The sequence below is a fragment of the Rana temporaria genome, chromosome 2 (assembly GCF_905171775.1).
Source record: "Rana temporaria chromosome 2, aRanTem1.1, whole genome shotgun sequence".
Taxonomy (NCBI): Eukaryota; Metazoa; Chordata; class Amphibia; order Anura; family Ranidae; genus Rana; species Rana temporaria.
Genome location: NC_053490.1, coordinates 11,385,495 through 11,412,069, shown reverse-complemented (window position 1 = coordinate 11,412,069; position 26,575 = coordinate 11,385,495). Strand labels below are relative to the sequence as shown.

General features: G+C 51.0%; 1 protein-coding gene across 1 annotated transcript in view; it reads right to left on the bottom strand.

The window, feature by feature from the left end:
- The window catches only part of PGM2L1 (phosphoglucomutase 2 like 1), a 153,005-nt gene extending 126,744 nt beyond the window's left edge, over window positions 1–26,261 (bottom strand). The window contains exon 1 of the mRNA XM_040339842.1: window positions 26,094–26,261. Within this exon, the coding sequence (XP_040195776.1) occupies window positions 26,094–26,198 (105 nt within the window). The 5' untranslated portion in view covers window positions 26,199–26,261. The remainder of the gene's footprint in view (window positions 1–26,093) is intronic.
- Between the last annotated feature and the right edge of the window lie 314 nt (window positions 26,262–26,575).

Below are 26,575 nucleotides of genomic sequence, written 5' to 3'. Positions count from 1 at the left end.
AGCCGTGGTTGGACACGGCTGATCACGTGGTAAAGAGTCTCCGCCGGAGGCTCTTTACCGAGATCGGAGATGCAGGGTGTCAGAATGACACCCCGCATCACCGATCGCCGCGATGCGCGCCCCCACGGGCGCGCGCGGCATGAAATCCTGCAGGACGTTCTAGAACGTCCTGTCAGGATTTCATAACCACTTCCCGGACGTAAATCGGCCATAGGCCGGGCGGGAAGTGGTTAAGTTCGCATTTGTTTGCGCTATATAAGTTTCTCACTCACTCAATAAAATGGCAAAATGAATGTAAATGGTCATAAATGACAATAATGAACTTCATGTACACCCAAAGGATGCAGCCAAACAACCGCAACTGTAAGTTGCTAACTGACAGTGATAAACCTCATATATTCATGATGGAAAATACAGACATCAACCGCAAGTATGAATTGCCATCTGATACGAGTCCCAAAGGAAGAAGCTCTGTCATAAGTCCATACACCTGGATGGTGGTATCAGTATAAATATCCTTTCTGGTGATCCCAGGTGACGATATATATTTCCAAAAGCAATATTCCAAATACTTGAAAATACTTATAGGTGAAGTACTCTTACCAGACTTGGTGGACCCCCAGTCCACCGTACGATGGGGGGGGTCTTAAGACTTTTGGAAATATATATCGTAGCGTGGGTTGTCATCAAACAAGGCAAAAACAAGTCATTTGCACCCCTAACTCATGGAAATGTAGCGCTCCCCGAGTCCCTTTCACTCGTACAGTATTAAAACCCCTTATGGTACATTTTAGGATGTACTTCTCTTTTTTGTTTTCCTTTCCCTTTTATCTCTCTCTATCCTAATTCCCCCCCCCCCCATCCCACTCTCTAGGCATCTTTGTTTTTTTCTCTCATTCTTTCTCTCCCTTCCATGTATTCTCTATTTTTATTATTTCTCTAAAACAACGTTTTTTCCAACTTCATCATTAAAACAACGTTGCCCACACACCATCGTTTTTAAAAAATGCTCTAGCAAAGCGCGGTGACGTACAGCGGCACTATAAAGGGGAAATCCCATGCGGATGGCGCCACCCTTGGGGCTGCTTTAGCTGATTCCGTGTTAGTAAAAGGTGATTTGCGCTTTTCTGTCTGTTACAGCGTGATGAATGTGCTTACTCCATTATGAACGGTAGTTATACCAGAACGAGCGCTCCCGTCTCATAACTTGCTTCTGAGCATGCGCGGGTTTTTCACGTCGTTTTAGCCCACACACGATCATTTTTTACAACCCGAAAAACGACATCGCTTTAGGGTCCTTTCACACGGAGCGGACCGTTTCTGTGTCCGCCAAAGCTCAGCGGGGATCCTCCGTCATCCCCGCTGAGCTGTCGGCGGATAGGGCGGTCCCCGCACACAGTGCAGAGACCGCCCTGTCTCTGCTCCGCTCTCCCCTATGGGGGATCGGATGCAGACAGACCGTCTGTCCGTCTGCATCCGATCCGTTCCACCGGACGGAAGAAAAATAGGGTTTCTTCCGTTCGCAAAAGCAGATCCCGACGGACGCGGATGGTCGCGGACGTTAGCAGATGCTCCATCCACTAACGGACGCGATCCCATAGGGATTCATTAAAAGTCCGTAAACGACTTGTAATGAACGGACGAACGGTCCGCTAGTGTGAAGGGACCCTAAAACGTTGTTAAAAAAAATGCAGCATGTCCGGAATTTTTTTTTTGTCATACGATCATTTTAAATGACATTTTTTAAAAACGTTTTTCATGCCGAAAAATGATCGTGTGTACGCGGAATTACTCCTTGGTGGGGGGAGTTAGGATTAGTGCTGGGGGGGGTTCTGATCAGCCAACTCAGGTGCTCCCGATGAAGGTCATCTGCTGATCTGAGAACTGTAGTGGGGACTTTTAATGGCAACTCTAATCACAGGTAGTGTTACCTCCAGCCCCTCCCACTTCACAATCCTCACCAGTCAGCTGACCTCTAGTCTCTGCCCCCCCAGCAATGCCTTGAACTGAATGGGTGGCTGCGAAAAGCCTGAGTGGGCGGCCGCGGGCTTCAGGAACAGCCCAACTTGGTGTGGCCACAGGCTCCAGAGACAGCCCTGCTGGGCAGCCGCAAACAGGCTGAAAGAGTGGTGCAGGCTTCAGGAACAGCCCAGCTGGGTGGCCACAGGCTCCAGAGACAGCCCTGCTGGGCAGCCGCAAACGGGCTGAAAGAGTGGTGCAGGCTTCAGGAACAGCCCAGCTGGGTGGCCACAGGCTCCAGAGACAGCCCTGCTGGGCAGCCGCAAACGGGCTAAAAGAGTGGTGCAGGCTTCAGGAACAGCCCAGCTGGGTGGCCACAGGCTCCAGAGACAGCCCTGCTGGGCAGCCGCAAACGGGCTGAAAGAGTGGTGCAGGCTTCAGGAACAGCCCAGCTGGGTGGCCACAGGCTCCAGAGACAGCCCTGCTGGGCAGCCGCAAACGGGCTAAAAGAGTGGTGCAGGCTTCAGGAACAGCCCAGCTGGGTGGCCACAGGCTCCAGAGACAGCCCTGCTGGGCAGCCGCAAACGGGCTGAAAGAGTGGTGCAGGCTTCAGGAACAGCCCAGCTGGGTGGCCACAGGCTCCAGAGACAGCCCTGCTGGGCAGCCGCAAACGGGCTAAGAGAGTGGTGCAGGCTTCAGGAACAGCCCAGCTGGATGGCCACAGGCTACAGGGACAACCCTGCTGGGCAGCCGCAAACAGGCTGAAAGAGTGGTGCGGGCTTCAGGAACAGACCATGATTTGGTGACCCTTGGCAAATCATCATTCGACCCCAGAGGGGGTCCCAACCCCCAGGTTGAGAACCACTGTGTTAAAGACTGGCAACATCTTGTAATAAAAAAATAAAAACACGGGAAGAGACTCCTGTCAACTTACAGGACACCACTGGCACATGACAGGAGACCAATGCCATATTATATTGTACATGGCAGACATCTGCTGCTCACCAAATCAAGACACTCGGTGGACACAGCAATGAAAACTTGACAGAGGCCCCAATTCCCCCCCGGAGATTAAAAAAAACGACTCTAACTACTTGCGGGCGATCAGCTCATCCGTAAATGAAGTGACTGCTGATCGGATTAAACGTCTTAGCAGAAATCGGGTTAAACTCCCCCGTCTCAGCTGGACCTGAGGTTACAGATACACCGAGGCCCCGGGGAGAAAGAAGCTCAGGATTGCAGGAAACTGTCAGCGAAGTTACAAAAAAATATAGAAATGCAAAAAAGTAGAAAGATTGTAATATTTATGTCCTGCATCTGATCTGTTCTGTTGCACACCGGGGTTCATTTACTAAAACTGGAGAGTGCAACATCTGGTGCAGCTGTGCATGGAAGCCAATCAGCTTCCAGGATTTTTGTTAAATATAACTAAAAGGCGGGTGATGTGGGGTGACGTGATTGAATCCTGGAGAGGAATGGGAGGCGGAACACCTGACAAACTTCCGGTGGTCTCATGGGAGGGAGAGTGGGAGCTGAGCAAAAAGGGTGGGGGGGGGGGCTAGGGTGTTATGTTAACTTAGTAGCGGGGTGTGTAAGTAGGCCATGTTGGCCTTTCACCGGCCCAGTGTTGTGCTGGGGCGGCTGCCTTTTTATTTTATGTTGTTTTTTTTTTGTGTTATATAAACTGTCAAAATCAATAAAAAGAATTTTACAAAAAAATATAACTAAAAGGCAAAACTTTTTTTTTAGTTTTGAGTGGAGAGGGATAAGAACCCCTGTCAGTTTGTATTGCCGTCTGTGGCCCCACTAGGGAGGTGCACCCTCTACTTGTTCTGTTTACCATTATCTCCGAAAGTGAAAAGTAAAAGAAAATCCCAAATTTTGGCTTGTTCCCAGTAAAGTAATAGAGGGGAAATCTTCCAATGGGGACACTAGTTCTGGTGACCTGGGGGACCCCAATAGATTCCCTTAGTTTGCAGGGCCTACACACACGCCCAGGGCAAGGGCCTACACGCACGCCCAGGGCAAGGGCCTACACGCACGCCCAGGGCAAGGGCCTACATACTAGGGCTGGGCAATTTTGGCCAAAAAATTTAATAAAAAATAAAAATAAAAATAAAAAAAACATAAAAAAAATATTGCAGATTCACGATTGAAATCGAGTTTTCTTCTTTGCTGATGAACACCGCGCCCGCAAGAGTTTTCAGGCGAGCCCGCGGCTTCGGCTTAGTCCTCCGCGATCCTGGTAAAAGACAGCGGACTAGGCCGAAGCTGCCACCTCGCCTAAAAAAATCCCGCCCGCAGCTCGCTGCGACCCTGGGAAAAGGCAGTGGACTAGGCTGAAGCCGCGACCTCGCCCCAAAAAAATCCCGCCCGCAGCTCGCCGCGATCCTGGGAAAAGGGCAGGTTTTTTTAGGCGAGGCCGCGGCTTCGGCCTAGTCCGCGGAGTGCCGGTCCTATGAAAAGAAAAATAAATAAACAAACAAAATAAAAACTTCCGCTGAAAGTTTCCTGCAATCCTGAGCTTCTCCCCGGGGCCTCTGTGTATCTGTAACCTCAGGTCCAGCTGACACGGGGGAGTTTAACCCGATTCTGCCCAATTTGCCCTTGCAACTCGATTCAGATTTTAAAAATCGATTTTTTCCCCAGCCCTACCACATACACGCCATGGGCAGGGCCCACATACACGCCATGGGCAGGGCCCACATACACGCCATGGGCAGGCCCCACATACACGCCATGGGCAGGGCCCACATACACGCCATGGGCAGGGCCCACATACACGCCATGGGCAGGCCCCACATACACGCCATGGGCAGGGTCCACATACATGATTCTGGCTAAAATGAGAATCGCAATTTTTTTGCTTAGAAGATAGATCACGAATCTCGCGGCGTAACATTGGGCTAACTTTACAGTTTTGTTCTATTTTTATTTTTTTTATTAATTGATGTGTATTTTTCCTCCAAAAATTGCATTTGAAAGACCGCTGGGCAAATACAGTGTGACATAAAATATTGCAGCAATTGCCATTTTATTCCCTAGGGTCTCACTGACCCCCATTATCTTACTGTAAAGAGGACCTGTCATGCCATATTCCTATTACAAGGGATGTTTACATTCCTTGTAATAGGAATTAAAGTGATCAAAATATATATATATATTTTTAAAGTATAAAAAAAAAAAAAAAAAACTAAAATTAACATTTTTTTTTTTAAGTGCCCCTGCTCGCACGCAGAAGCGAACGCATACGCAAGTCCCGCCCACATATGAAAACGGTGTTCAAACCACATGTGAGGTGTCTCAGCGAACGTTAGAGCGAGAGCAATAATTCTAGCCCTAGACCTCCCCTGTAACCAGTAAAAAAAAATTAAATGTCGCCTATGGAGATTTTTAAGTGCTGAAGTTTGGCTCCATTCCACGAGCGTGTGCAAATTTTTTTTTTTTTTAACAGAAACGTTTTTATTAATGCAAAAAAGAAAGAAAAAAAACACAATACAGAAATTAAAATCAACAAAACTGTGGTACAGCAAGGTTCAATACAATATAGAGCACAGCACAAAGTGATTACCGAGATAAGTACAGAGTAACATACTGGAGTTAGACCCTGGCGGGTCTAGGTCGGGTAGCCGGATAAGGTGAAGACTACCTACTTAAACTTCAGGGCGGTAAGCATCATCCCCAATGGTGGGGGGGGGGGGGATATGGGTCTCCGCAGAGACACAGGAGGAGCAACAAACATGCATCCAAAGGTCACACAGGGTCATTGACAGATGATATCTAGTGTCTCGGGGCCCGAGGATCCCGGTCCGAGGGGGGAACATTTCAAGCACGTGGGGGGTGGTGCGCAGATCCAATCGCGCCATAAGGCACCAGAGAGTACCTAGCCAGTCATGGAGATCATTCCAGAGTCCAAGGTTATCTTCAGTTATGTCACTATGCAGAGGTTGCCCTAGCCGTCACCCACCACCCCCAGACCCTGTCAAATTTCTGAGGGCACTTACGGCCCATATATGTCAGTTTGTAAAGAGGCAGTACTGAGTCAACCAATGCAAGCCACTGAGCCACCGTAGGGGGGGTCGTCAGCTTCCACTGGCGTAACAGCGCTTTCCTGGCGTAAAAACAGAGATAAAACAATTGCAGTCCAGCATGCAGTCCATCTGGTGGTGGCCGTGGGCATTACAAGTAAAACAGCAGTTATAATGTGTTTTTTCACTGTTTTCACTGCCATCTCCTTCCCTCTAATTAGAACCCCCAAACATTATACATCATTTTTATTCTAACACCCTAGAGAATAAAATGGCGCTCATTGCAATACTTTTTGTCACACCGTATTTGCACAGTGGTCTTACAAGCGCACTTTTTTGGGGAAAAATACTGTTGTCTTATTTTTTAATAAAAAAAAAAAAGTATAAGTTATTCCAATTTTTATTTATATTATGAAAGAGAATGTTACGCCGAGTAAATTGATACCCAACATGTCACGCTTCAAAATTGCGTCCGCTCGTGGAATGCCGACAAACTTTTACCCTTAAAAATCTTCATAGGCGACGTTTAAAGAAAATCTACAGGTTGCATGTTTTGAGTTACAGAGGGGGTGTAGGGCTAGAATTATTGCTCTCGCTCTACCAATCGCGGCGATACCTCACATGTGTGGTTTGAACACCGTTTACATATGCGGGCGCTGCTCACGTATGTGTTCGCTTTTGCGCGCAAGCTCGTCAGGACGGGGTGCGTTTTCTGGCTCCTAACTTTTTTAGCTGGCTCCTAGATTCCAAGCAAATTTGTCAAACCCTGCCATAAAAGACGGCCTTTTACCTGCTAAAGGATTTGTATTTCTGCCCATTCAGGCCTGAGATTTACACGGCTCCAACACACAGCAGTCCTCTCTAGCAGGAGAAGGAACCAAAACTTTCTGTGCTGCAGTTGCCCTTTCACTTACAAGTCTCTTCCCCAACCTGACTCTGACTGGATAGTGAAAAGAAAAGCAGCACACTAGTGATCTCACCTCACTGTCACTCTGCTCTTCCCTCCTATCAGCATACTTTTTGCACTGTCCCCCTCTGCCAGTGGCTTCTTGTTGCTGCTTCGCCCTCTCAGTCTGAGCTCTGCTGTGCAGGGACAACAAGAGGATGACACCAAGCCATGTTCAGGTATAACACTTCTTGCATTCAGCAAAAAGTTCATTAAGGCCCCTTTCACACGGGGCAGTGTGGGTGTGCGGTGACGGTACAGCGGCACGATTTTTAGTGCTGCTATACCGTCGTATTTACCGCGATATTCCACCGCTAGTGGTGCGGTTTTTACCCCCGCTAGCAGGCGAAAAAGGGTTAATACCGCCGGCAATGCACCTCTGCAGAGGCACATTGCGGGCGATATTACAGCGGTTTCCCATTGGTTTCAATGGGAGGGAGCGGTATACACCCCGCGCTCCTATACCACTCCGAAGATGCGGCTAGCAGGACCGCTCCAAAAGTCCTGCTAGCGCACCGCTTCAGTGTGAAAGCCTTCGGGGTTTCACATTGAAGACTGCAGGGCACGATTTTTTCATCCGGTATAGCAGCGCTATTTTTAGCACTGTACCGCCTGAAAAACGTGTGGGTGTGAAAGGGGCCTATATGATAAATGGAAAGTTGCATTAATGTGTGCCTGGGGATCCGCTATAACCACTATGCACTCACTCTCATTTATAGAAGGACTGTTTGTGTTGCCTCGTAGCAACCAATGAGATTCAGATTTGCACCGTGTGCACGCGATATACGGGGCCCCATGTAATATTTCTGGTTTACATGTGACTAACTATTCCCAGCAGAGTCTGAGGATCCCGCGCTCTATACTGTCTGTTCCTATGACACAAGCAGCCATTACATGGGAAGAGGGACGTCAGGCTGCAGCTCTGTCATATATATTTATATATACACACACATACATATATACACACGCACACACACACATACATATATACACACGCACACACACACATACATACATACATGCATATATACACATCCTCCATGTATAGATCTGCCCCGGTCTGACACACAGCCGCCTCTGGCTGACCCCCTCTGGGAAATGTCACATGTATTTCTGTCCCACATGCAGCATTTATTACCTGCTTCATCCGTCAGCGCAGGCCGGGGGGGGGGGGGGGGGGGGGGGGCAGTCATTGGGGGGTTTTATAGGAGAACAAGGAATCTCAGGGGGAAGAGCACATTGTGGGATCTGCCGGTAATAAGACTAGGGCTGCAACTAACGATTATTTTCATAACCGATTAGTTGGCCGATTATTGTTTCGACTAATCGGATAATCTTAAAAAAAAAAAAAAAAAAAGAGTGGTGTACAATTTAGTTAATATGTAAATAAAAAAATAAAGGCAATTTATTCTTAAATATCCATACACAGTGGTAATGCCTTCTCTATTACCTCCACTTTCTGAGTCTTTAAAGCGGTTCTCCACCCTAAAGTGGAGTCCCGCTGATCGGAACCCTCCCCCCCTCCGGTGTCACATTTGACACCTTTCAGGGGGGAGGGGGGTGCAGATACCCGTCTAAAGACAGGTATTTGCACCCACTTCCGGCCCGGCATTCACGGGCAAAAGACGGGCATTGCGTCACATCCCGTCGCCCCCCCCCGTTGTGTGCTGGGAACACTCGCGAATGTGCCGGCCGGCGGCGCGACTCGCGAATGTGCCGTAGGGAACCGGGCAGTGAAGCCGCAGCGCTTCACTTCCTGGTTCCCTCAGCGTGGATGGCGGGGGGAGCAGCAGGGTGACGAGCGATCGCTCGTCCTCTGCTGCGATCGGCGCTGTACTACAGGACAGGTAAGTGTCCTAATATTAAAAGTCAGCAGCTGCAGTATTTGTAGCTGCTGGCTTTTAAGATTTTTTTCCCATGGCGCATCCGCTTTAAAGTGTTTTTTTTTTTTAACAAACTTGTTATACTTACCTGCTCTGTGAAATGGTTTTGCACAGAGCAGCCCAGATCCTCCACTTCTGGGGTCCCTCACTGATGCTTCTGGCTCCTCCTGCCTTCAGAGTGCCTCAATAGCAAGCTGCAAAGTATGGTATAGAGCGCCCGCTATAGCAAGGTAAAAAAAACTTCAGCCTTTAGAACCACTCACTTCCTGCCCAGGACTACATGTCCCATGAGGCATTGCTCCTCACACTTTCACATTCACAAATTCTCAGGCACTTAGTGACATGTATGGATGGTGTACTGAGCTGTATGTGAGCTGCACTGTATTTCCTGATATGTAAACAAATAATGCATACTATATGCAGGCCGATTAATCGATTATGAAAATAGTTGACAACTATTTTCAATCGATTAGTTATCGATTAGTTGTTTCTGCCCTAAATAAGACAGAACAGGAAAACCAATGGGACCTTCTAGGTACAGTCACTGGAATTCATAAAGAATGTAGTGGACTCTATAGAATGGTGCTGTGCCTCTGCAACAAAAATCTCCCTGTCTGCAACAAATTCGCCTACCCTTGTTTGGTCCCTGTGCTGCGCAGAATTCCTGGTTGCCACGGCGCCGGCGACTGCGCAGCACCCTTGGTTGCTGCGGCGCACAGCATCACAAATGTCCCTGTCTGCAACAAATTTGCCTACCTTTGTTTGGTCCCTGTGCTGCACAGCATCCCTGGTCTCTGCGGCGCCGGCGGCTGCGCAGCATCACTGGTTTCTGCGGCGCCGGCGGCTGCGCAGCATCACTGGTTGGCACGGCGGCTGTGCAGCACCCTTGGTTGCCTCGGCGCACAGCATCACAAATGTCCCTCTCTGCAACAAATTTGCCTACACTTGTTTGGTCCCTGTGCTGCGCAGCATCCCTGGTTTCTGCGGAGCCTGCGGCTGCGCAGCATCACTGGTTTCTGCGGCGGCTGCGCAGCATCACTGGTTGGCACGGCGGCTGTGCAGCATCACAAATGTCCCTGCCTGCAACAAATTGGCCTACCCTTGTTTGGTCCCTGTGTTGCACAGCATCCCTAGTTTCTGCGGTGCCGGCGGCTGCGCAGCATCCCTGGTTGCCGCGGCGCCGGCGGCTGCGCAGCTTCACTGGCTGCCGCGGCGCCGCCGACTGCGCAGCCTCACTGAAATCCTGTTGGCTGCGGTCATAGCAACCATTGATCATTCCTCAGCCTGTTCAGCTGCTGATCAGGAGATTCCCATTACTGACCAAACATAGCAATTACCATAATGACATCATTCAACAACAGCTGGGGTGCCAATCACAGAACACCTTGTATATTTCTCTATGAATGCAAGGCGTTCTCTGACTGGATAAGGAGGAGAGGCAGGATGGCAAGGTCCTGATTTCTACCTCATCCAATCGGAGAATGTGTTACACTTGTTGAGAAATGCAAGCCGTTCTGTGTTGCTGCAGATTATTGCAATGAGTGTGAATGGGCCCTAAATGGGTTAGGAAGGAACCATGAAGCATCTCTGGAGTTGGGCACCACATGGCAATGCCCTATAATGCTCTCCTACACGTGGGCATTGGAGCTGCGCTGTCTTGGTGCAATGGGGTGCCAGGAATCTGCAGACTGCTAATGCACATGTGTGTTACCACAATGCACCCCATGAGGTGTTTCAGCCCCATAGGCTGGTGTAGGTGGGCACTTGAAGTACTGACCTGTATGCAGCCTCAGTATGGCCGCCCTCCCAGGGATCACATCAGACTGACCTACAATGATATAAGCCTCTCCAGTGTAACACAAACATGTGTTCCTGGCTGATAACCAGGAGCACATGATGGAAATCACACAGAACTATGGCAGCCCCTCAGATCAGTGATAGCCAGGGGGATCTGAAGCTGAGGTGGAACTACAAGTCCCAGAATACTCTGCCAAGCAGGCACCTTAATAGGTTTGGCAGTAAGCCAGCAGGGCACGCTGCCACTTGTAGTTCCAGCACAGAGCTCCTTCCCTCTCTCACTGATCTCTCCTCCTCAAACCTCCGCACTTTCCTGCTGATGATCTTTACGGGAAACGTCACGTCCACGTCTCCGACATCCACGTCTCCGACATTCATGTCTCCGCACAGCTTGTCCAAGGCCTGGGCCTCATATCTACCAACAAGACACAGCCAGTCACCCGGCATTTCCAAACCAAGGCCATAAATAGCAGAATACAGATTTCTCTTCTGATAACTGTCATTTATACTAGCCTGTCCGCAGCCATCATTCTGCAAAGAAGGGTTCCTGATCTCTGCGTGGAAGCAGTGGTCTCTCTGCCACCATGCCCCCTGTTGAGTCAGAGTTGGAGCTCTTCAATCAGTTGATCAATGAAAAGCTCTAGCTCTGACTCAACAAGGGGTATGTTGGACCTTTGCAGAGAGACCACTGCTTCCACACAGAGATCAGGAGCAGTTCTTTGTAGAATGATGGCAGGGGGAGACCACTGCTTCCCTAAAAAAAAGCAAGGGCCCTTCTGTGCAGCACGCTGACAGGGGGCCAACATTTCTTGTGCAGCTTCCTAAAGAAAACAATTGGTAGGTAATACTCTTGAACAGGTACCCCCCCCCCCCCATAGAACACACTGCACACCTTCTCCTTGGACTGGTATACACCCCCCCCATCCCATAGAACACACTGCACACCTTCTCCTTGGACTGGTATACACCCCCCCATCCCATAGAACACTCTGCACACCTTCTCCTTGGACTGGTCCCCCCCCCATAGAATATTCCACACACCTTCCCCCCCCCCCCAATACTCTGCACACCTTCTCCTTGAACAGTTACCCCCCCCCCCCCCATAGATCACTCTTCACACCTCCTCTTTGGACTGGTATACACCCCCCCCCCCCATCCCATGGCTCTACTTCTCTGGGACGCCGTCTTTTTACGGCCCCCCCTTTCCTCGTTCCCCGTGAACGGCCAATCGGAGCGGCTGTTTCCTAGGCGATCTGTGCGGCCAATGAGAGATGATCTCATATGTTTACATATGAGATCATCTCTCATTCCCGGCTCTCGCAGACAGCGTCCTGTCAGGGAGAGAGGAGACGGATCTGTGTCTCTTGTACATAGGAACACAGCATCGGTCACCTCCCCCAGTCACCCCCCTTCCCCCACACAGTTAGAACACACCCAGGATACACATTTAACCCCTTCCTCACCCCCTAGTGTTAACCCCTTCCCTGCCAGTCACATTTATACAGTAATTAGTGCATTTTTATAGCACTGATCGCAGTATAAATGTGAATAGTGCCAAAAATGTGTCCGATGTGTCCGCCATAATGTCGCAGTCCCAATAAATAAAATCGCAGATCGCCGCCATTTCTAGTAAAAAAAAAAATAATAAATTCTGTCCCCTATTTTGTAGACGCTATAACTTTTGCGCAAACCAGTCGCTTATTGCGATTTTTTTTGTTTTTTACCAAAAAAAATGTAGAAGAATACGTATCGTCCTAGACTGAAATTTTTTTTTTTTTTAAATTGCGATATTTATTATAGCAACAAGTAAAAAATATTGTATTTTTTTTTCAAAATTGTCGCTCTTTTTTTGTTTATAGCGCAAAAAATTAAAACCGCAGAGGTGATCAAATATCACCAAAAGAAAGCTCTATTTGTGGGGAAAAAAGGACGTCAATTTTGTTTGGGAGCCACGTCGCACGACCGCGCAATTGTCAGTTAAAGCGACGCAGTGCCGGAAGCTGAAATTTCGCCTGGGCAGGAGGGGGGTATATGTGCCCAGTAAGCAAGTGGTTAAAAAACGAAAACAGGTGCATCGGTGGTTTTCACAACGTATACGGAGAAGCATCCTTCAATAGAGAGGGGGGGGGGGGGCTTCTTTTTGTACAGCCCCTCTTAAACTTTATTTGGTTTCTACTACTGGCTGTGGAGGGGGTAACCTGTTGAACAGTCTAATGGGGGCTGGTGAAGAGGAGGATGACGGCCAGGAGGACAGCAGCCATATTGAATTAGATGGAGAGAGAATCTGACTAGGAGCTGCATGAAGAGAACAATGTAAACTGGAGCTGAAAACGGACGACTTTCCGTGAGGAGTTTCATTCATGCCGGCACTGGGCAGCCCTCTTATCCCAATGATGGAGGAGTTTAAGGCCCCTTTCACACGGACGGATAGAATGGTGCTTTTAGCTGTGGATTTTACCGCAGCTAGAAGCACACAATGCTTTCCTACGACATCATTCACACACTACGGTTACCTGCAATGTTTTTCCCCGCGGTTTTGTGCGGATAGAAAAAAAATAGAACTGGATGCGTCCATCTGCGAAATTCCGCAGCTATCGGCACATAACCGCAGGTAACCGCAGTGCACTGTGTCAGCTGCGCTTGGTATGAATCTTGAGGGGGAACTCCACGCCGGCATGGGTCCCTCCTACAGGAGCATACCAGGCCCTTGGGTCTGCTATGGATTTTAAGGAGACACCCCCTGCGCCGAAAAACCGGCGTGGGGGGGTCCCCCAAAATCCATACCAGACCCGTATCCGAGCAGCAGGCCGGTCAGGAAAGGGGTGGGGACGAGCGAGCAGCCGCCCCCCTCCTTAACCGCGCCAGGCCGCATGCCCTCAACATGGGGGGGGGGGGGGTCGGTGCTTTGGGGCAGGGGGGCGCCCTGTGGCCCCCCACCCCAAAGCACCTGTCCCCATGTTGATGAGGACAGGGCCTCTTACCGACAACCCTGGCCGTTGGTTGTCGGGGTCTGCGGGAGGGGAGCTTATCGGAATCCGGGAGCCCCCTTTTAATAAGGGGGCCCCCAGATGCCGGCCCCCCACCCTAGGTGAACGAGTATGGGGTTTGCTCTACATAAATTGTCACGGGGGTAGCTGATAAAGAATAGTTAGAGTGAAGGGGGCAGATTCAGGTAGGGGCACGCAATGATACGGCGGCACAGCGTATCGTATTTACACTACGCCGCCGTAACTTACAGGAGCAAGTGCAGTATTCACAAAGCACTTGCTCCGTAAGTTGCGGCGGCGTAGCGTAAATGGGGCCGGCGTAAGCCCGCGTAATTCAAATGTGGAAGGGGGGGCGTGTTTTATGTAAATATATGATGACCTGACGTGATTGCCGTCCGTGTACATATCCCAGTGTGCATTGCTCCCAAGTACGGCGCAACGACGTATTGGTTTCGACGTGAACGTAAATTACGTCCAGCCCTATTCGCGAACGACTTACGCAAACAACGTAAAAAAATTCAAATTTCGAAGCGGGAACGACGTCCATACTCAACATTGGCTGCGCCTCCTAATAGCAGGAACAACCTTACGCCTAAAAAAGCCTAACGTCAACGACGTAAAATAAATTGCGCCTGGCGTACGTACGTTTGTGAATCGGCGTATCTAGGTAATTAGCATATTCTACTTCGACAACAACAGAAGCGCCCCTAGCGGCCAACGTTATATTGCACACAATTCTACGCCGCCGCAATCAAGTTACGTCGGTGGAGGAAGCCTATTTTTTTTAAGTGTATCTGCCTTTGAGAATCGGCGTAACGATACGCGGGCGCGGATTTCGAATTACGGCGGCGTATCTGGAGATACGCCGCCGTAAAAGGTACGTGGAATCTACCCCAAGGTTGGCAATCTTACCCAACCTGCTCTATATATTTGTTATTCTTTCTATGAATGCCAAGCAAGCACATGGTTTCCTTACAGCGTGACAGCCAATCAGATCCACCTATCACACTCCTCCCTGCACTTGTATGTCTCTTTCCAACCTATCACACTCCTCCCTGCACTTGTATGTCTCTTTCCAACCTATCACACTCCTCCCTGCACTTGTCTCTTTTCTACCCGTCACTCCCCTATATAGCTTAATGGCAAAGCCAAAAAGGTTACCATGGCGACAAGAACTCGGTTAATGTCTCAGATCAATATGAGGATTTGGGGCTTTTTAACAGCCAATATAAACACCTCTTACATACAGTGGACTTTCTTTTCATATGCGATATTTATTACAGACGGGATGATTTTGTACATTTCCTCCCGTCACATCCACCACAATGATCAAGACGTCACATTGCCACTGAAATTATTGTATGTGATATAAAAATAATAAAAGGGGAGTAGTGCTGGTACCAGTGGAAGATACAAAACAGTGCTACAAAATAAATACATTGTATCTTAAAAGTAAATAAAAATAAAATACAAAAACGTCAATTTTTTGCCCAAAATAATTGCGTTTGAAAAAAACGCTGTGCGACAAAGAATTGCAACACCCACCAATTTATTTTTCTAGGGTTTCTAGACATAATATTTGGGGGTGCTAACAAATTTTCGGTGTGATATCGGTCTGAATTCGGTGTGATATCGGTCTGATTCCGATATCACACCGGATTCAGACCCATAACACACCGGAATCAGACCCATATCACACCGGAATCAGACCCATATCACACCGGAATCAGACCCATATCACACCGGAATCAGACCCATATCACACCGGAATCAGACCCATATCACACCGGAATCAGACCCATATCACACCGGAATCAGACCCATATCACACCGGAATCAGACCCATATCACACCGGAATCAGACCCATATCACACCGGAATCAGACCCATATCACACCGGAATCAGACCCATATCACACCGGAATCAGACCCATATCACACCGGAATCACACCCATATCACACCGGATTCACACCGGATTCAGACCCATATCACACCGGAATCACACCCATATCACACCGGATTCACACCGGAATCAGACCCATATCACACCGGAATCACACCCATATCACACCGGAATCAGACCCATATCACACCGGATTCACACCCATATCACACCGGAATCAGACCCATATCACACCGGAATCAGACCCATATCACACCGGAATCACACCCATATCACACCGGAATCAGACCCATATCACACCGGAATCAGACCCATATCACACCGGAATCAGACCCATATCACACCGGAATCAGACCCATATCACACCGGATTCACACCGGATTCAGACCCATATCACACCGGAATCAGACCCATATCACACTGGAATCAGACCCATATCACACCGGAATCAGACCCATATCACACCGGAATCAGAGTAGTAGCAGGTTATAGTGTAGTAGCACTCCCAATGTAGTAGCGTGTACAATGTAGTAGTGTTGTACAGTGTAGTAGCGGTGTACAGTGTAGCTCCAGCTCAGTGTAGTAGCGTTGACAATATAGTAGCACTCTCATATGTAGTAGCGCTGTACAGTGTAGTAGCGCTGTACAGTGTCAGTCCCGGTGTAGTAGATCTGAACAGTGTTAGTCCCAGTGTAGTAGCGCTGTACAGTGTCAGTCCCAGTGTAGTAGCGGTGTACAGTGAGTGGCAGCCCCAGTGTAGTAGCGCTGTACAGTGTCAGTCCCAGTGTAGTAGCGGTGTACAGTGTCAGTCCCAGTGTAGTAGCGCTTTACAGTGTCAGTCCCGGTGTAGTAGCGCTGTACAGTGTCAGTCCCAGTGTAGTAGCAGTGTACAGTGAGTGTCAGTCCCAGTGTAGTAGCGGTGTACAGTGTCAGTCCCAGTGTAGTAGCGGTGTACAGTGTCAGTACCAGTGTAGTAGCAGTGTACAGTGAGTGTCAGCCCCAGTGTAGTAGCGCTGTACAGTGTCAGTCCCAGTGTAGTAGCACTGTACAGTGTCAGTCCCAGTGTAGTAGCGCTGTACAGTGTCAGTCCCAGTGTAGTAGCGCTGTACAGTGTCAGTCCCAGTGTAGTAGCGCTGTACAGTGTCAGTCCCAGGGTAGTAGCGCTGTACAGTGTCAGTCCCGGTGTAGTAGCGCTGTACAGTGTCAGTCCCGGTGTAGTAGCGCTGTACAGTGTCAGTCCCAGTGTAGTAGCGCTGTACAGTGTCAGTCCCGGTGTAGTAGCGGTGTACAGTGTCAGTCCCAGTGTAGTAGCGTTGTACAGTGTCAGTCCCAGTGTAGTAGCACTGTACAGTGTCAGTCCCAGTGTAGTAGCGCTGTACAGTGTCAGTCCCAGTGTAGTAGCGCTGTACAGTGTCAGTCCCAGTGTAGTAGCGGTGTCCAGTGTCAGTCCCAGTGTAGTAGCGGTGTCCAGTGTCAGTCCCAGTGTAGTAGCGCTGTACAGTGTCAGTCCCAGTGTAGTAGCGCTGTACAGTGTCAGTCCCAGTGTAGTAGCGCTGTACAGTGTCAGTCCCAGTGTAGTAGCGCTGTACAGTGTCAGTCCCAGTGTAGTAGCAGTGTCCAGTGTCAGTCCCGGTGTAGTAGCGCTGTACAGTGTCAGTCCCGGTGTAGTAGCGCTGTACGGTGTCAGTCCCAGTGTAGTAGCGCTGTACAGTGTCAGTCCCAGTGTAGTAGCGCTGTACAGTGTCAGTCTAGGTGTAGTAGCGCTGTACAGTGTCAGTCCCAGTGTAGTAGCAGTGTCCAGTGTCAGTCCCAGTGTAGTAGCGCTGTACAGTGTCAGTCCCGGTGTAGTAGCTCTGTACAGTGTCAGTCCCGGTGTAGTAGCTCTGTACAGTGTCAGTCCCAGTGTAGTAGCGCTGTACAGTGTCAGTCCCGGTGTAGTAGCGCTGTACAGTGTCAGTCCCAGTGTAGTAGCGCTGTACAGTGTCAGTCCCAGTGTAGTAGCGCTGTACAGTGTCAGTCCCGGTGTAGTAGCGCTGTACGGTGTCAGTCCCAGTGTAGTAGCGCTGTACAGTGTCAGTCCCAGTGTAGTAGCGCTGTACAGTGTCAGTCCCGGTGTAGTAGCAGTGTCCAGTGTCAGTCCCAGTGTAGTAGCTCTGTACAGTGTCAGTCCCGGTGTAGTAGCTCTGTACAGTGTCAGTCCCAGTGTAGTAGCAGTGTACAGTGTCAGTCCCAGTGTAGTAGCGCTGTACAGTGTCAGTCCCAGTGTAGTAGCGCTGTACAGTGTCAGTCCCGGTGTAGTAGCACTGTACAGTGTCAGTCCCAGTGTAGTAGCGCTGTACAGTGTCAGTCCCAGTGTAGTAGCGCTGTACAGTGTCAGTCCCAGGGTAGTAGCGCTGTACAGTGTCAGTCCCAGTGTAGTAGCGCTGTACAGTGTCAGTCCCAGTGTAGTAGCGCTGTACAGTGTCAGTCCCAGTGTAGTAGCGCTGTACAGTGTCAGTCCCAGTGTAGTAGCGCTGTACAGTGTCAGTCCCAGTGTAGTAGCGCTGTACAGTGTCAGACCCAGTGTAGTAGCACTGTACAGTGTCAGTCCCGGTGTAGTAGCAGTGTCCAGTGTCAGTCCCAGTGTAGTAGCGGTGTCCAGTGTCAGTCCCAGTGTAGTAGCGCTGTACAGTGTCAGTCCCAGTGTAGTAGCGCTGTACAGTGTCAGTCCCGGTGTAGTAGCAGTGTCCAGTGTCAGTCCCAGTGTAGTAGCGCTGTACAGTGTCAGCCCCAGTGTAGTAGCGCTGTACAGTGTCAGTCCCGGTGTAGTAGCAGTGTACAGTGTCAGTCCCAGTGTAGTAGCGCTGTACAGTGTCAGTCCCAGTGTAGTAGCGCTGTACAGTGTCAGTCCCAGTGTAGTAGCGCTGTACAGTGTCAGTCCCAGTGTAGTAGCGCTGTACAGTGTCAGTCCCAGTGTAGTAGCGCTGTACAGTGTCAGTCCCGGTGTAGTAGCACTGTACAGTGTCAGTCCCAGTGTAGTAGCGCTGTACAGTGTCAGTCCCAGTGTAGTAGCGCTGTACAGTGTCAGTCCCGGTGTAGTAGCAGTGTACAGTGTCAGTCCCAGTGTAGTAGCGCTGTACAGTGTCAGTCCCAGTGTAGTAGCGCTGTACAGTGTCAGTCCCGGTGTAGTAGCGGTGTACAGTGTCAGTCCCAGTGTAGTAGCGCTGTACAGTGTCAGTCCCGGTGTAGTAGCGCTGTACAGTGTCAGTCTAGGTGTAGTAGCGCTGTACAGTGTCAGTCCCAGTGTAGTAGCGCTGTACAGTGTCAGTCCCAGTGTAGTAGCGCTGTACAGTGTCAGTCCCAGTGTAGTAGCGCTGTACAGTGTCAGTCCCAGGGTAGTAGCGCTGTACAGTGTCAGTCCCAGTGTAGTAGCGCTGTACAGTGTCAGACCCAGTGTAGTAGCAGTGTCCAGTGTCAGTCCCAGTGTAGTAGCGCTGTACAGTGTCAGTCCCAGGGTAGTAGCGCTGTACAGTGTCAGTCCCAGTGTAGTAGCGCTGTACAGTGTCAGACCCAGTGTAGTAGCAGTGTCCAGTGTCAGTCCCAGTGTAGTAGCGCTGTACAGTGTCAGTCCCAGTGTAGTAGCAGTGTCCAGTGTCAGCCCCAGTGTAGTAGCGCTGTACAGTGTCAGTCCCAGTGTAGTAGCGCTGTACAGTGTCAGTCCCAGTGTAGTAGCGCTGTACAGTGTCAGTCCCAGTGTAGTAGCGCTGTACAGTGTCAGTCCCAGTGTAGTAGCGCTGTACAGTGTCAGTCCCAGTGTAGTAGCGCTGTACAGTGTCAGTCCCAGTGTAGTAGCGGTGTACAGTGTCAGTCCCGGTGTAGTAGCAGTGTCCAGTGTCAGTCCCAGTGTAGTAGCGCTGTACAGTGTCAGTCCCAGTGTAGTAGCGCTGTACAGTGTCAGTCCCAGTGTAGTAGCGCTGTACAGTGTCAGTCCCGGTGTAGTAGCGCTGTACAGTGTCAGTCCCGGTGTAGTAGCGCTGTACAGTGTCAGTCCCGGTGTAGTAGCGCTGTCCAGTGTCAGTCCCAGTGTAGTAGCGGTGTCCAGTGTCAGTCCCGGTGTAGTAGCTCTGTACAGTGTCAGTCCCAGTGTAGTAGCTCTGTACAGTGTCAGTCCCGGTGTAGTAGCTCTGTCCAGTGTCAGTCCCAGTGTAGTAGCGGTGTCCAGTGTCAGTCCCGGTGTAGTAGCTCTGTACAGTGTCAGTCCCAGTGTAGTAGCGCTGTACAGTGTCAGTCCCGGTGTAGTAGCGCTGTACAGTGTCAGTCCCGGTGTAGTAGCTCTGTACAGTGTCAGTCCCGGTGTAGTAGCTCTGTACAGTGTCAGTCCCGGTGTAGTAGCTCTGTACAGTGTCAGTCCCGGTGTAGTAGCTCTGTACAGTGTCAGTCCCAGTGTAGTAGCGCTGTACAGTGTCAGTCCCAGGGTAGTAGCGCTGTACAGTGTCAGTCCCGGTGTAGTAGCAGTGTCCAGTGTCAGTCCCAGTGTAGTAGCGCTGTACAGTGTCAGTCCCGGTGTAGTAGCTCTGTACAGTGTCAGTCCCGGTGTAGTAGCTCTGTACAGTGTCAGTCCCGGTGTAGTAGCTCTGTACAGTGTCAGTCCCGGTGTAGTAGCTCTGTACAGTGTCAGTCCCGGTGTAGTAGCTCTGTACAGTGTCAGTCCCAGTGTAGTAGCGCTGTACAGTGTCAGCCCCAGTGTAGTAGCGCTGTACAGTGTCAGTCCCGGTGTAGTAGCGCTGTACAGTGTCAGTCCCAGTGTAGTAGCGCTGTACAGTGTCAGTCCCGGTGTAGTAGCGCTGTACAGTGTCAGTCCCGGTGTAGTAGCGCTGTACAGTGTCAGTCCCGGTGTAGTAGCGCTGTACAGTGTCAGTCTAGGTGTAGTAGCGGTGTCCAGTGTCAGTCCCGGTGTAGTAGCGCTGTACAGTGTCAGTCCCAGTGTAGTAGCAGTGTCCAGTGTCAGTCCCAGTGTAGTAGCGGTGTACAGTGAGTGTCAGTCCCAGTGTAGTAGCGCTGTACAGTGTCAGTCCCAGTGTAGTAGCGCTGTACAGTGTCAGTCCCGGTGTAGCAGCGCTGTCCAGTGTCAGTCCCAGTGTAGTAGCGCTGTACAGTGTCAGTCCCGGTGTAGTAGCGCTGTACAGTGTCAGTCTAGGTGTAGTAGCGGTGTCCAGTGTCAGTCCCGGTGTAGTAGTGCTGTACAGTGTCAGTCCCAGTGTAGTAGCGCTGTACAGTGTCAGTCCCAGTGTAGTAGCGCTGTACAGTGTCAGTCCCAGTGTAGTAGTGCTGTACAGTGTCAGTCCCAGTGTAGTAGCGCTGTACAGTGTCAGTCCCAGTGTAGTAGATCTGAACAGTGTCAGTCCCAGTGTAGTAGCGCTGTACAGTGTCAGTCCCAGTGTAGTAGTGCTGTACAGTGTCAGTCCCAGTGTAGTAGCGCTGTACAGTGTCAGTCCCGGTGTAGTAGCGGTGTACAGTGTCAGTCCCGGTGTAGTAGCGCTGTACAGTGTCAGTCCCAGTGTAGTAGCGGTGTACAGTGTCAGTCCCGGTGTAGTAGCGCTGTACAGTGTCAGTCCCGGTGTAGTAGCGCTGTACAGTGTCAGTCCCAGTGTAGTAGCGCTGTACAGTGTCAGTCCCAGTGTAGTAGCGCTGTACAGTGTCAGTCTAGGTGTAGTAGCGCTGTACAGTGTCAGTCCCAGTGTAGTAGCGCTGTACAGTGTCAGTCCCAGTGTAGTAGCGCTGTACAGTGTCAGTCTAGGTGTAGTAGCGGTGTACAGTGTCAGTCCCAGTGTAGTAGCGCTGTACAGTGTCAGTCCCAGTGTAGTAGCGGTGTACAGTGAGTGTCAGTCCCAGTGTAGTAGCGCTGTACAGTGTCAGTCCCAGTGTAGTAGCGCTGTACAGTGTCAGTCCCAGTGTAGTAGCGCTGTACAGTGTCAGTCCCAGTGTAGTAGCGCTGTACAGTGTCAGTCCCAGTGTAGTAGCTCTGTACAGTGTCAGTCCCAGTGTAGTAGCGGTGTACAGTGTCAGTCCCAGTGTAGTAGCGCTGTACAGTATCAGTCCCAGTGTAGTTGCGCTGTACAGTGTCAGTCCCAGTGTAGTAGCGCTGTACAGTGTCAGTCCCAGTGTAGTAGCGCTGTACAGTGTCAGTCCCAGTGTAGTAGCGCTGTACAGTGTCAGTCCCAGTGTAGTAGCAGTGTACAGTGTCAGTCCCAGTGTAGTAGCGCTGTACAGTGTCAGTCCCAGTGTAGTAGCGCTGTACAGTGTCAGACCCAGTGTAGTAGCAGTGTCCAGTGTCAGTCCCAGTGTAGTAGCGCTGTACAGTGTCAGCCCCAGTGTAGTAGCGCTGTACAGTGTCAGTCCCGGTGTAGTAGCAGTGTACAGTGTCAGTCCCAGTGTAGTAGCGCTGTACAGTGTCAGTCCCAGTGTAGTAGCGCTGTACAGTGTCAGTCCCAGTGTAGTAGCGCTGTACAGTGTCAGTCCCGGTGTAGTAGCGCTGTACAGTGTCAGTCCCAGTGTAGTAGCGCTGTACAGTGTCAGTCCCAGTGTAGTAGCGCTGTACAGTGTCAGTCCCGGTGTAGTAGCACTGTACAGTGTCAGTCCCAGTGTAGTAGCGCTGTACAGTGTCAGTCCCAGTGTAGTAGCGCTGTACAGTGTCAGTCCCGGTGTAGTAGCAGTGTACAGTGTCAGTCCCAGTGTAGTAGCGCTGTACAGTGTCAGTCCCAGTGTAGTAGCGCTGTACAGTGTCAGTCCCGGTGTAGTAGCACTGTACAGTGTCAGTCCCAGTGTAGTAGCGCTGTACAGTGTCAGTCCCAGTGTAGTAGCGCTGTACAGTGTCAGTCCCAGGGTAGTAGCGCTGTACAGTGTCAGTCCCAGTGTAGTAGCGCTGTACAGTGTCAGACCCAGTGTAGTAGCAGTGTCCAGTGTCAGTCCCAGTGTAGTAGCGCTGTACAGTGTCAGTCCCAGGGTAGTAGCGCTGTACAGTGTCAGTCCCAGTGTAGTAGCGCTGTACAGTGTCAGACCCAGTGTAGTAGCAGTGTCCAGTGTCAGTCCCAGTGTAGTAGCGCTGTACAGTGTCAGTCCCAGTGTAGTAGCAGTGTACAGTGTCAGTCCCAGTGTAGTAGCGCTGTACAGTGTCAGACCCAGTGTAGTAGCAGTGTCCAGTGTCAGTCCCAGTGTAGTAGCGCTGTACAGTGTCAGCCCCAGTGTAGTAGCGCTGTACAGTGTCAGTCCCGGTGTAGTAGCTCTGTACAGTGTCAGTCCCAGTGTAGTAGCGCTGTACAGTGTCAGTCCCGGTGTAGTAGCGCTGTACAGTGTCAGTCCCAGTGTAGTAGCGCTGTACAGTGTCAGTCCCAGTGTAGTAGCGCTGTACAGTGTCAGTCCCAGTGTAGTAGCGCTGTACAGTGTCAGTCCCAGTGTAGTAGCAGTGTACAGTGTCAGTCCCAGTGTAGTAGCGCTGTACAGTGTCAGTCCCAGTGTAGTAGCGCTGTACAGTGTCAGTCCCAGTGTAGTAGCGGTGTACAGTGTCAGTCCCGGTGTAGTAGCAGTGTCCAGTGTCAGTCCCGGTGTAGTAGCGGTGTACAGTGAGTGTCAGTCCCAGTGTAGTAGCGCTGTACAGTGTCAGTCCCAGTGTAGTAGCGCTGTACAGTGTCAGTCCCAGTGTAGTAGCGCTGTACAGTGTCAGTCCCGGTGTAGTAGCGCTGTACAGTGTCAGTCCCGGTGTAGTAGCGCTGTACAGTGTCAGTCCCGGTGTAGTAGCAGTGTCCAGTGTCAGTCCCAGTGTAGTAGCGGTGTACAGTGTCAGTCCCGGTGTAGTAGCTCTGTACAGTGTCAGTCCCGGTGTAGTAGCTCTGTACAGTGTCAGTCCCGGTGTAGTAGCTCTGTACAGTGTCAGTCCCAGTGTAGTAGCGGTGTCCAGTGTCAGTCCCGGTGTAGTAGCTCTGTACAGTGTCAGTCCCGGTGTAGTAGCTCTGTACAGTGTCAGTCCCGGTGTAGTAGCTCTGTACAGTGTCAGTCCCGGTGTAGTAGCTCTGTACAGTGTCAGTCCCGGTGTAGTAGCTCTGTACAGTGTCAGTCCCGGTGTAGTAGCGCTGTACAGTGTCAGTCCCAGTGTAGTAGCGCTGTACAGTGTCAGTCCCAGGGTAGTAGCGCTGTACAGTGTCAGTCCCGGTGTAGTAGCAGTGTCCAGTGTCAGTCCCAGTGTAGTAGCGCTGTACAGTGTCAGTCCCGGTGTAGTAGCTCTGTACAGTGTCAGTCCCGGTGTAGTAGCTCTGTACAGTGTCAGTCCCGGTGTAGTAGCTCTGTACAGTGTCAGTCCCAGTGTAGTAGCTCTGTACAGTGTCAGTCCCGGTGTAGTAGCTCTGTACAGTGTCAGTCCCGGTGTAGTAGCTCTGTACAGTGTCAGTCCCGGTGTAGTAGCGCTGTACAGTGTCAGTCCCAGTGTAGTAGCGCTGTACAGTGTCAGTCCCAGTGTAGTAGCGCTGTACAGTGTCAGCCCCAGTGTAGTAGCGCTGTACAGTGTCAGTCCCGGTGTAGTAGCGCTGTACAGTGTCAGTCCCGGTGTAGTAGCAGTGTCCAGTGTCAGTCCCAGTGTAGTAGCGCTGTACAGTGTCAGTCCCGGTGTAGTAGCTCTGTACAGTGTCAGTCCCAGTGTAGTAGCGCTGTACAGTGTCAGTCCCAGTGTAGTAGCGATGTACAGTGTCAGTCCCGGTGTAGTAGCGCTGTACAGTGTCAGTCCCAGTGTAGTAGCAGTGTCCAGTGTCAGTCCCAGTGTAGTAGCGCTGTACAGTGTCAGTCCCAGTGTAGTAGCGCTGTACAGTGTCAGTCCCGGTGTAGCAGCGCTGTACAGTGTCAGTCCCAGTGTAGTAGCGCTGTACAGTGTCAGTCCCGGTGTAGTAGCAGTGTCCAGTGTCAGTCCCAGTGTAGTAGCGCTGTACAGTGTCAGTCCCGGTGTAGTAGCGCTGTACAGTGTCAGTCCCGGTGTAGTAGCGCTGTACAGTGTCAGTCCCGGTGTAGTAGCGCTGTACAGTGTCAGTCCCGGTGTAGTAGCGGTGTACAGTGAGTGTCAGTCCCAGTGTAGTAGCGCTGTACAGTGTCAGTCCCGGTGTAGTAGCACTGTACAGTGTCAGTCCCGGTGTAGCAGCGCTGTACAGTGTCAGTCCCGGTGTAGTAGCGCTGTACAGTGTCAGTCCCGGTGTAGTAGCAGTGTCCAGTGTCAGTCCCGGTGTAGTAGCGGTGTCCAGTGTCAGTCCCGGTGTAGTAGCGCTGTACAGTGTCAGTCCCGGTGTAGTAGCGCTGTACAGTGTCAGTCTAGGTGTAGTAGCGGTGTCCAGTGTCAGTCCCGGTGTAGTAGCGGTGTACAGTGAGTGTCAGTCCCAGTGTAGTAGCGCTGTACAGTGTCAGTCCCAGTGTAGTAGCGCTGTACAGTGTCAGTCCCGGTGTAGCAGCGCTGTACAGTGTCAGTCCCAGTGTAGTAGCGCTGTAGTGTCAGTCCCGGTGTAGTAGCAGTGTACAGTGAGTGTCAGTCCCAGTGTAGTAGCGCTGTACAGTGTCAGTCCCGGTGTAGCAGCGCTGTACAGTGTCAGTCCCAGTGTAGTAGCGCTGTAGTGTCAGTCCCGGTGTAGTAGCAGTGTACAGTGAGTGTCAGTCCCAGTGTAGTAGCGCTGTACAGTGTCAGTCCCGGTGTAGTAGCGCTGTACAGTGTCAGTCTAGGTGTAGTAGCGGTGTCCAGTGTCAGTCCCGGTGTAGTAGTGCTGTACAGTGTCAGTCCCGGTGTAGTAGTGCTGTACAGTGTCAGTCCCAGTGTAGTAGCGCTGTACAGTGTCAGTCCCAGTGTAGTAGCGCTGTACAGTGTCAGTCCCAGTGTAGTAGCGCTGTACAGTGTCAGTCCCAGTGTAGTAGCGGTGTCCAGTGTCAGTCCCAGTGTAGTAGCGGTGTCCAGTGTCAGTCCCAGTGTAGTAGCGCTGTACAGTGTCAGTCCCGGTGTAGTAGCGGTGTACAGTGTCAGTCCCGGTGTAGTAGCGCTGTACAGTGTCAGTCCCAGTGTAGTAGCGGTGTACAGTGAGTGTCAGTCCCAGTGTAGTAGCGCTGTACAGTGTCAGTCCCAGTGTAGTAGCGCTGTACAGTGTCAGTCCCAGTGTAGTAGCGCTGTACAGTGTCAGTCCCAGTGTAGTAGCGCTGTACAGTGTCAGTCCCAGTGTAGTAGCGCTGTACAGTATCAGTCCCAGTGTAGTTGCGCTGTACAGTGTCAGTCCCAGTGTAGTAGCGCTGTACAGTGTCAGTCCCAGTGTAGTAGCGGTGTACAGTGTCAGTCCCAGTGTAGTAGCGCTGTACAGTGTCAGTCCCAGTGTAGTAGCGGTGTACAGTGTCAGACCCGGTGTAGTAGCGGTGTACAGTGAGTGTCAGTCCCAGTGTAGTAGCGCTGTACAGTGTCAGTCCCGGTGTAGTAGCGCTGTACAGTGTCAGTCCCGGTGTAGTAGCGCTGTACAGTGTCAGTCCCAGTGTAGTAGCACTGTACAGTGTCAGTCCCAGTGTAGTAGCGGTGTACAGTGTCAGTCTAGGTGCAGTGCCTCACCTTGTCCCATTGCAGCCAGCGGTAGACGGCGTTGTCCAGCTCGGAGTCCCCGGTCCCGGTGGAGATGAGCAGGTTGGAGTTCACATCACCCCCCGGGTCCCCCATCCTCCTCACCCGCTGCCTCAGCCCGGACTGCGCCACAGGCTGGAAGAAACACCGCGCATGCGCAGAGCCGGTGCTGCGCCGAGAATGGTTCCCGTCGGATCTGCACTGCCCATGCGCCAAGTCTGAGCTGCGATTCGTATTGCGCATGCGCGGGTTTCTGAGGAGACTGAAATGTGCTCAGACAGCTCCTAGTGTTATGTAATAAAGATCAATCCTGACTGCACTTGTCACTGGTCCGGGATATTGGGCGCTATACCGGCCCAGTACTCATATTATTCATTGCATGGGATTCAGAGAATGTTTAGCATCTTTTATGGGGGGGGGGGGGGTTCAAAACTCCCAGGGCCAGATTCTCAAAGGCGTTACGACGGCGCAAC